The sequence below is a fragment of the Phragmites australis genome, chromosome 12 (assembly GCF_958298935.1).
Source record: "Phragmites australis chromosome 12, lpPhrAust1.1, whole genome shotgun sequence".
Taxonomy (NCBI): Eukaryota; Viridiplantae; Streptophyta; class Magnoliopsida; order Poales; family Poaceae; genus Phragmites; species Phragmites australis.
This window is the reverse complement of record NC_084932.1, coordinates 28125197-28136332: the sequence shown is the minus strand read 5'-3', so window position 1 is coordinate 28136332 and position 11136 is coordinate 28125197. Positions and strand designations below refer to the sequence as shown.

The following is an 11136-nucleotide window of genomic DNA, read 5'->3' as shown; positions in this document are numbered from 1 at the left end:
CTACCGGCAAGTCTCTCCCGCTCCTGATCCCTCGGACCGTCTTGTCACCTACACCGGTATCCCCTTCGCTTGACTTTATCAACACGCTATCTCCATCCACCTTTCATGCTTTGCTTTACCTTCACGTGTTTAGCTAGGATCACCCTTGACTCCGTTCGGCCTCCTTGATCGTCCAATAACAAGCACTTCGCTTGGCACCTATCATCCCACCGTCGACCGCCAAATTGCATCCATCACCTACACATCATAAGACAAGCAAACACATATCTCCAACTCCAATTCCAATTAGTCCATAATCAATATGCTCAAATAAAATTCCAAATCAATTCAAATCACATTAAAGCTCATACAAAACCAAAGATCATCAAACCAAATAAATACCAATGTCAATTACTCATCACAAGTAAACTAAGACATATTTTCACTTGGTTTCTCAGACAGTGTTACTAATTTTTAAAAAGACGTACTTTTAATAACCATTAGTAATAATAGCTATCACTGTCGGTTGTATATACAAACCTGCAGTGATATTTCAAAAATCGTATGAATTCTTGCGCCCAGCTTCTCCCAAGCGCCTTTAAATATTTCACTCGATCGCTCTTTCTCTCACACTCGATCTCTTCGATCCACCCTCTCCCCTCCACCGCCGCCACAACGATGGATTTGTCGCCTTCTTCTCCCACTTCGGCCACTCCACTGCTGCCTCTGCCACCACCTTCTCTGGCCACGCCACCCACACCTGCGTTGTCATCCGACGATAAGGCGGAGGCCCCACCGAAGAGCTCGGATGAGGCGCAGTCCTCAGACTCCAATGAATCGGTAGGGTCCCCCTCCGAGGACGACATGTGGGACTACTTCCTCGACGAATCAAAGGCGAAGAGGCCCCAGAGCTCGAATGAAAAGGAGGAAGAGGAGGAGGAGGCCGGCGATGGCAACAACGGCAAGGATGAGGATTTTGGGTTTTTTAGCGTGCAACCGTGCATGTGTTTTGTTTTTGGTTTACAATGATAGAGTTAGTGATGTAATTATATATTAGTGTGATATAAACCAGTAAGTCTAGATATTAGTAGTATAAAGCTCGGTTAAATTATTGTATGCCTGTTAAAAAAAATCGTCTAGATTGAGTATCACTGTTCAAGAACTGAGAGTGATTATTATTGATTTAATAATCCGTAGTAATGTAGTTTTTGAACCGACAATAATAACTATTTTATAGTAGTGTCAAGTGATTCAAGTGCTTGCGTGGCCCTAATGTTTTTTGGAACACTTCTGCTGGTTCTGAGCAAGATTCAAATTCTCTAGTAGATCCAGGGTAGAATTTCATGGATCGGCAATTTGAACCTTGTGTTTTATTTAATTCTTTTAAGTTGATTCTATTTCTATATTGCACATATATTGTTTTTTATACTCACTGACTTAAATAGGAGATGATGGGCCAAAATCAAACGAACCTGCTAATTATGTTCATGATGATCATGCTGGAGCGCTATTGGTTAGATATTCTAGAGTTATGTAGAGTCTGAGTCGAGGCCGAGTGCAGTAAGAATGTATCTAATTTAAAACTCGAATCGTAAAACCCGATCCACCCTCGAAACCCTTAAAGAGTGAAAAATCGTCCTCGGTCTTGAACTGGATGGGGATCCGAAGCCCGACGGGGACCCCGTGGGCGGGAACTACGGCCTCGAGCGCAGACGGCGGGAGTGAGCGGAGGCACGAGCAGACAGGGATGGCAACGGGAGCTGTGGCGGGCGCGAGCGAACAGTGGGAGTAGATGGAGTCGACGATAGGAGCTATGGCAGGCGCAGGCGGATGGCGACAGCGGGCGCGGGCAGATGGCGACGAAATCAGATCACAAGGGGAGTTATTGACAATTGCAGTATATAGTTTGATCTTTTCGAATTGAACTATAAGTTCTCAACCGATACCGACGTATTTTTATTTGGATTGATTCATTTTCAATATCCCAACATTCCTAAGATTTTTCTGTTTCTGACTTTCTATTTTCAAGAGAAAATGTAAAAATAAAATGATTAGAAATTTTTTTCTACCAAATCTGTCTATTTTCATCCCTACATATGAGTGTTTTGTTAGCAATCTTGGCAGATTATAGCACAGTTCGTCTGTCGCGTCAATCCAATGTACATCTGCACTAAAAGATGCACATGATGACTCTTCAGATCTTGCAATAATTCTAGTTGCTGGTACGTGTACGTCACAATAATTGGCTATTTGTCATTCTCTCAAATGGCGCGCTCTCATTTGCCATTCTACCGAAAGATATCGCTAAAATACCATCCGGGTCCTCATGTTCAGTGACTAAGTATAAACAGTAACCACTAAAACCGTATCAAAGTTGAAAATACAGTACTAAGAGCTAAAAATCTTGTGTAATTTAAACTAAAAATACAAAAATGTGTTGATTTTTGTACGTGCACTATAATTCATAAGCAACCTATTTTAACTAGATTCACTAAAAATCTTATGTAGAATTCAAACTATAATTTCTCAAAAGATGCTACTTTCGTAACTTCTAGCAACTTTTAAGACCTCATAAAAATTCTCAAAAAAATTAGAAAAATTCACTAATATTTCTCTAATGTGATGTACTAATTTCTAAAATTATCTTCCACCTTATATTATAAGTGAAAAATGAGTTCATTTATAATATACATTATTAATAAGTTAGTACATCACATTATAATAAATGGGCATTACAAAGGAACTTACTTTTTCAACTTATAATATAGGGTAGAAGATAATTTTAAAAATTAGTACTTCACATTAGAGGAATATTAGTGAATTTTTCCATATTTTTTAAGTTGCAAAAGTAGTATCTTTTGGGGAATTTTAGTTTGAATTTTACACAAGATTTTTAGGTGAATCAAATTAAAATGGATTTCTTATTAATTATAGAACATGTAAAAAATCGACATATTTTTTTATATTTTTTAGTTTAAATTACATAAGATTTTTAGCTCTTAATACTGTTTTTTCAACTCTGTTCTAGTGGTTACTATTCATACTTAGTTACTGACATGCGAGATTGGATGGCGTTTTGGTCCTTTTGGCGATATCTTCCGGTAGGATGGCGAATGAGAGTACACCATCCGGGAGAAGGGCAATTAGTCAATTACCCCCTCACATTGATGAATCAATTTGATGTGGACACGATACGTATACAGATTATTAAGCCCTAGGAGTGTCACCACAAATAGTGAAACATAGACAGTGGGACAAAACGCAATAAGTCATGTCGGTCCAAATATATGTATTAGCCGCCCGAAATAATCCATAACATGGTTAATGCTATCTCGAGCCTTATTTATGATATTATTTATTTATCAGTGCTTCATGTTCTTACAAAATAAAGCTATTGACCAGCAAACATCCCATCTACTCCGCCTTGTGTTTTCTGGTCCCTGCTTGCACTAGTGTTTTCCCAGTAACCAAACATACCATGTAAAGTAATCTTTCCATTAGCGTATTTTATTTTTAAAAAAATCGTCATAAATAAACTGATCGGTGGATCGGTGCGTGAGACGAAGCTCGATCAATGTCTTTGTCGGAGCCGCAAGTGGTAGTCATGTTTGGTAGCGCCGAGCAAGGCGACGCCGACGAAGGGACTCTGGCTCTCTCCCCTCGACCTCGACCTGGCCAACAGTGGGCATACCCCAACGGTCTATTTCTACGGCTTCTAAATATGAGCTGTTTGTAATATTAATATAGACGATTTTCAATAGAAATTATCTGTAATAAAAATATTTTATTATCTTCGGAGTGGTCTTATTATTATCATAGACAGTTCTTATTTAAAATTGTTTGTGATAATCCTTGTACAGATAATTTTACATATTTATCCGTAAAAAACATCCTATTAAATTATTTTTATAGTAATGGACGCTGCCGCCGACTTCTTCGACGTGGCCAAGTATGGCCAAGGCCCTGGTTGCCTTCTACCCACTCGCCGGCCGCCTCGACGTGGACTACGACGGTAGGATAGAGATCAGCTGCAACGATGAGGGCGCGCTCTTTGTTGTCGCTCGCTCTGATCGCACCGTCGACGACTTCAACCCCTCAGCCGGAGCTGAGGAGGCTATTCGTTCCTCACATTGAGCCGTCGTCCATGGCCGTACAGGTCTGGTTCACAGTTCCTCCATCGATCACTGACTGCTTTATTCTTTCTCGATCAGGAGTTGAACATTTGGTATCTGGCAGCATGCACGCACTTGATATCAATTTTAATTTCTCCTTAAATCCATCGCTACTTCATGCTTGCAGGTGACTTTCTTGAAGTGTGGAGGGGTGGCGTTAGGAACAGCCGTCCACCACCCCGCCATTGACGCCATGAGCGTGTTTCACTTCTTCCAGACGTGGTCGGCCTTCTCTAGGGACGGCAACGGTGCTGCCGTGGAGCTCCCCTGCCACGACCGCACCCTCCTCCGCCCACGGTCCCCACCTGTCGTCCACCCTGACGCCCTCTCGGTGTTCTATCCTAAGGTCATCTTCAGAGTCGCCGGCCCGACCCACGGCCAGCAGGGTCTTCACCATCTCCAAGGACCAGGTTGCCTTCCTAAAGCGCCGTCTGTGCGGCGGCGCAAGCACATTCTGCGCCGTGAGCGCCCTCGTATGACAGTGCACGTGTGTGGCATGACAGCTTCCGCCGGACGCCGAGACACCCATTAGCTTCCTGGAGCACGTCCACCGCAGCGTGAGGCTGCCCCTCCCGGACCGCTACCTTGGTAATGAGCTCGTCGCCCTGTTCGCCGCTGGTGCGGCACGGGACATCGCGTCGGAGGCGCTGGAATCCGTTGCTGGCCGCATCAGGGCGACATCAGCCGGATGGACGACAAGCTGCTGAGGTCCGCGATAGACTACTACGAGCTGGCCGGGATGGACAGCCGGCTGCTGAAGGACATCATGCCGGAGAAGAATGGGGGAAGCCGTGCGTGATGTCACGGGCGGAATCCATCCCCGGCGGGTATGGGTACCTCACGAACGATGGCAACAACGACGCCGTCCGCGTTCTCGTGTGCATGGAGGCTGCATGTATCAAGGAGTTCGAACGACTGCTTTGTGCCAAGCTCTAGCCTTCAATTCATGCGGAAGCAGACGCACCAGTGGTGAGCTGAGGTATTCAGCACGATGGTCTGGATCGAGGTACACGAATTTCTTGCGAGATACTGTATCAAAGTGAGTGAAACTTTTCTTTGGTTTGCATCTACTACCTGTGATACACTCAAGAGACAATCATCGAAATGATTCTATTGTACCGCTTCATTGTATATTTCTTATTTAATAAAGGGTTATTTGTACCTTGAATAACTTTTATTCACACCGATCAGCAAGCACTGATTTGCTCATGAAATTTATTGTTTTTTACTATAATGTTATTTTAAATTGTCATAGGTTGCTTATCATTATATTGACCAATAATCATTAAATTGTCTGACCAATGTTCACCTCCAAGGCTTGTTGATTGATTTCAGAGTACACATGCTGGTATTTAGTACTCTAGTGGTTTTTACGATATTAGCATTACTTATTAGTAGTTGTCCTTCTATCTAACCACACCCACCTTGTCACCGAGACATTAAGGCAGAAATAAGCAATTCCCCATACCTTTTTGAATACTAGAGCACAAAACTAGGCCTTGGCATTCGGTTTTCACAGGGGTTTCGGTTTGTTTCTTTTTGTGTTTGAAAATTTCGGTTTTCAAAATTTGCAAACCGAATATACTGTAGAATATTGAAAAATCACCCATTTCAGTGTCGGTTTTTATGGTGTCAATTTCGGTTTTTTGCCATTACGAGCTAGTCAGCGAGGACTGCAACGGAACCGAAAACCAAAACCGTAAAAACCGACACCAAAATGGGTGGTTTTCAATATTCTACAGCATATTTGGTTTGCAAATTTTGAAAACCGAAATTTTCAAACACAGAAAAAACCAAATCGAAAAACTTATAAAAAACGAATGCCAAGGCCTAGTTTTGTGCTCTAGTATTTAAGAAAGTTGACAAGGTACATGTGTTTGTGGTTCTTAAAAAAAGTACACGTGTTTGTGGTTGTTAGGGGGCAGGTTAGATAGAAGGACCACTACTAATGAGTAATATAAATGTCGTACAAGCCACTAGAGTACTCAACAGCACCATGTGTACTCTAAAATCAATGGACAAGTCTAGGAGGTAAACATTGGTCGGACCATCTAATGATTATTGGCCAACATAATAATAAGCAACATATGAAAAATTTAAAATAACATTATAGTAAAAAACAATAAGCTTCACTAGCAAGACAGTACTTGCTGATCGGTGTGAATAAAAATTATTCAAGATACAAAATAACCATTTATTGAATAATAATATACAATGAAGTGATACCATAGAATCATCTTGATAATTGTCTCTTGAGCGTATCACGGCTACTTAGATGCAAACCAAAGAAAAGTTTCACTCACTTTGATACAGTATCGTACAAGAAATTCGTGTACCTCGATCAGACCATGGTGCTGAATACCTCAGCTAAACACCGGTGCTTCTGCTTCCGCACGAATTGAAGGCTAGAGCTTCGCATAAAGCAGTCGTTCGAACTCCTTGATACATGCAGCCTCCATGCACATGAGAACGCGGATGGCGTCGTTGTTGCCGTCGTTCATGAGGTACACATACCCGCCGGGGATGGATTCCGCCCGCGACATCACGCACGGCTTCCCCCATCCAAAATCCGCGTCGTACACCGGCATGCCAAGCCAGCTGACCATCCGCAGCTCCGTCTCCGGCAGGATGCCCTTCGGCGGCTGGCTGTCCATCTCGGCCAGCTCGTAGTAGTCTATCACGGACCTCACCAGCTCGTCGTCCATCCGGCCGATGGCGCCCCTGATGCGACCTGCAACGGATTCCAGTGCCTCCGAGGCGATGTCGCGTGCCGCGCCAGCGGCGAACAGGGCGACGAGCGCATTGCCGAAGAAGCGGTCCGGGAGGGGTGGTCTCACGCTGCGGCGGACGTGGGCCCAGAAGCTGATGCGTGTCTCGGCGTCCGGCGGAAGCTGCCGTATCACACACGTGCACTGCCATACGAGGGCGCTCACGGCGCAGAATGTGCTTGCGCCGCCGCACAGGCCGCGCTTTAGGAAGGCAACCTGGTCCTTGGAGATGGTGAAGACTCTGCTGGCCATGGGTCGGTCCGGCGACTCGGACAAGATGACCTTAGGATAGAACACCGAGAGGGCGTCAGGGTGGACGACAGGTGGGGACCGTGGGCGGAGGAGGGTGCGGTCGTGGCAGGGGAGCTCCACGGCAGCGCTGTTGCCGTCCCTAGAGAAGGCCGACCACGTCTGGAAGAAGTGAAACGCGCTCATGGCGTCGGTGGCGGCGTGGTGGAGGGCTGTTCCTAACGCCACCCCTCCACACTTCAAGAAAGTCACCTGCAAGCATGCAGCAAGAAAGTCGATATACCATTACCTGATAACACATGAGCGATTTAAGGAGAAAATTGATATCAAATGCATGCATGCATGCCAGATACCAAATGTTCAAATCCTGGTCGAGAAAGCATGAAGCGGTCAGTGATCGATGGAGGAACTGTGAAGCAGACCTGTACGGCCAAGATGATGGACAACGGCTCAACGTGAGGAACGAATAGCCTCCTTAGCTCCGGCGAGGGGTTGAAGTCGTTGAAATCATCGACGGTGCGATCAGAGCGAGCGACAACAAAGAGCGCGCCCTCACCGTTGCAGCTGATCTCTATCCTGCCGTCGTAGTCCACGTCAAGGCGGCCGGCGAGTGGATAGAAGGCAACCAGAGCCATGGCCATAGCCTCCTTGAGCTTGGCCACGTCGAAGAAGTAGGCGGCAGCGTCGTCATTGCAGCGGTAGAAGTAGACCGTTGGGGTATGCCCTCTGTTGGCTAGGTCGAGGTCCAGGGGAGAGAGCCAGAGTCCCTTCCTCGGCGTCGCCTCGCTCGGCGCTACGAAGCTTGACTCTACCACTTGTGGCTCCGACGAAGACATTGATCGATCTTCGTCTCACGCACCGATCCGTCATGGTGATCTCTGGGCATACTATAAATAGGGATCCCTATTTGAAGATCTAATTCACAGTAGATATTGATCCGAGGAATTAAAACAGAGTAATACGTGTTGATAGTAAAATTTGACAGAACATGTATTACGTGTAAACGGGACGTATTATTTTTAAAAACCTATTTAAATACGATTTGCAGCCGATTTAAATAAAAATAGATGTAGATCAGTCCTCTATATAAATTCATAAATTCATAGGGCGTAGCGATCATTAAGATGCATGTATTTTTTGACAAATAATATTTGCTAAAAACAAGAGGGTACATGTTGATTGTAAAATTTTACAGGTTATAGGTTAATTTGGCAGAGCTCGTAGAGTATCTTTTCAGTTAGAAATGAAGAACTCTACCAAACAGCAGCTTTTAGCTCTCTAAGTAGAATTCGCAGAAGTGATTATCTGAAATGAACTAAAATCTGGGAAGAAGAAAAATAGCTTTATCTGATTTACTTCTTGTATAAAATCACTTACTTCAGATAATAATCTTCATAAAAATTTAAATTAAAAAAAAAGCTCTATCAAACAAGTCTCGTATATTATGCGCAGAGGGACCGTCGACCTGGAATACTGCTCTACGTCGCTCTCCGCAAGGAATCTCTGTCCCAGGTCGATCCGGAATACTGCTCTACGTCGCTCTCCGCGAGCACTGCTGCCGGGCGCGGGCCGTGAATCATGTGTTCGCATCGGGTGGTGTGCAAAGGACCAGAATCTTGGTACCCTGGCGTCACCGCACGTACCGCTGATTCTTTGTTTCCAGGTGATTAGCGACGTCGAGAACAGTACCGGTGCTTACTGTGCTCATCACTGACGCAAGAAGATATTGTTGGCCTCCTGGTGCTGTGCTAGGCGGTCATCATCATTGTGATGTGAGCCACACGCCAAATTGAAGTGCTTGATTTGCTTAGCCTCGTGCCGCGCTTCCGGAGTAACCAAACCAAGAAAGGAAAAGAAAAGAATTGGAGAGTTTAGGTTGAAGCTTCAATATTAGATTATTTTCAACCGTTTCTTTCCCTTCTCAGTTTAAAATATCTTCTCAAAGAGATTTTCAAATTCGTTTCCTTTATATTCCTGCACTCTAACAGCATTTCTTTCCTCATTTCCTTCATCAACAGACTTTCGATATTCTATTATTTCCTCATATCTGCCACGATGCACACAATACGGCTGCATATATGTGGTACGTATATGCCGCACATGTATTTTTTACAGGGACAAGAATGATCGCTACGTCTCGAACCTAAACTTCTTCCGCCATCAATCTCTCTACCACTATCTTCCCTGTTTCGTTGTTTTCCAAAATCCGTAAAGCAGAGCTGGACGTACGCTACCCATTTCATGGCGGTAACCAATAATAAATCAGCAATATGTACATGTGTTTCGTACCTAAATGGTCTTATTTCTGAAACCGTTTCGCCGCTAGCTTTGTGTACAAGAATCTTCTCGTGGAAGGCAGGAACCACATGCGTGCTGGCTTCGTGGTCACGAGTCTTCCCATGGAAGCAATTAAGCACATGCCTGGTAGCTTGCAAGGGAAGCTAGGCACGAGTTGCTTCCTCAAGAAGACTGTCGTGCCTATAAAAGAGGCGGCCACCATAGTAGAGAGGCACAATTGTCTCCACATTTCACATTTACACGATGAGCTTATCTACGTCCGAAGATATGTTCTTGTTCTCATTAGACTTGAGCGACGAAGAGGACGAATTGATGTTGCCGCTCGCCATCGAGGAGGAACAGCTTACTGCCCAAGGTCGCAACCGTCAGCGTGGCTCCGTGCCAGGCCATGCGATCATAGACCATGGGCATCAGGAAGGTGCTACCAGGCTATTTCGGGACTACTTCGCGACAGCCCAGTGTATGGTGATACATTGTTCCGTCGTAGGTGAGATCATCTTCCCTACTAAGCATATGTATAGGTTGTGATCTGTACTAACGACCGTTCACCCTATAAGATTTCGGATGAACCGGTCATTGTTCTTGAGAATTGCCGCTGCTGTGGAGCACGACGACACATGGTTTCGGCAGAAGAGGGATGCCGCTGGGAAGCTAGGTCTAAGTCCCCTCCAAAAGATGACAGTTGCCATACGGCAACTAGCGTACGGAGTCAGTGCAGACACAGTGGATGAGTATTTTCGGATACGGGGTAGCCGTGCGTGATGTCACGGGCCGAATCCATCCCTGGCGGGTATGTGTACCTCATGAACGATGGCAACAACGATGTCGTCCATGTTCTCATGTGCATGGAGGCTGCATGTACTAAGGAGTTCAAACGACTGCTTTGTGCCAAGCTCCATCCTTCAATTCATGCGGAAGCAGATGCACCAGTGGTGAGCTGAGGTATTCACACTACTACATAAACCCTATATATACCGGCCCATCACTGTCGGTTTCTAATGGGCTGACAGTAATGAGGAATCATTGCTGGTTCATAAAGCCACGCGAGAAAATTACAGTCATCATAGCTTACGAACCGGCAATGATAAGGGCATCACTGCTGGCTGTTGGCTTGAGCCGGCAGTGATACCCTGCTCCATCTTCACTACCGGTTTAATCCACTGACCAGCAGTGATAGCAGGGCATCACCGTCGACTTGTTATATGAGCCGACAGTGATGTCTCGACTATATAAAAGTCGTCTCTCCTTCCCCAAGCCCGAGCATACAACAGAGAGGAGCTCTGTTTTCTCAGTGGCGGCCATTTTTTGTCACCAAGTTCTTAGTGGCTTCAAAATTTTGAGGAATCCTCATGCTCTAGGTGTTCCAAGGTATGTAACTTCATCCCAATCCATTTCTAGTTGAATTTTATTTTCTAAATTACTCTAGATTTTGAAAAGATGGAGAGGCACCTATGGCCATGATGTTTTAAGACAACGTAGATCCAATTATATCTTATTTATTATACGGAAGCTTCAATTAGTAGCTTATGATGGAAAATGTCTTTATTATTGATTTACATTAGCTATAGGTTTGAGCATATTTATTTTTTAATTAATTTAGCAAGCTCCTATATAGAAACTTTAGGTATGAGCATATTTATTTTTGATTTATAATGAATTAGAAAAATTAG

At 44.6% G+C, this 11136-nt stretch overlaps 1 protein-coding gene and 1 pseudogene across 1 annotated transcript; one reads left to right on the top strand and one right to left on the bottom strand.

The window, feature by feature from the left end:
* The first annotated feature begins 657 nt into the window (after positions 1-657).
* Positions 658-5218, top strand: LOC133886477 (putrescine hydroxycinnamoyltransferase 2-like; annotated as a pseudogene).
* A 1009-nt stretch (positions 5219-6227) lies between these two features.
* Positions 6228-8027, bottom strand: LOC133887516 (putrescine hydroxycinnamoyltransferase 1-like). The gene is made up of 2 exons (XM_062327495.1): positions 7591-8027; positions 6228-7420 (listed from the first exon to the last, which is right to left on the bottom strand). The coding sequence occupies exons 1-2, from the start codon at positions 8002-8004 to the stop codon at positions 6557-6559; spliced, it is 1278 nt and encodes a 425-aa protein (XP_062183479.1). The 5' UTR covers positions 8005-8027; the 3' UTR covers positions 6228-6556.
* Between the last annotated feature and the right edge of the window lie 3109 nt (positions 8028-11136).

Coding starts and splice junctions, on each gene's coding strand:
- LOC133887516 (XM_062327495.1), bottom strand. CDS start 8,004: ATGTCTTCGTCGGAGCCACAAGTGGTAGAGTCAAGCTTCGTAGCGCCG. Junction 7,421..7,590: donor CCATCATCTTGGCCGTACAG/GTCTGCTTCACA, acceptor GCATGCTTGCAG/GTGACTTTCTTGAAGTGTGG.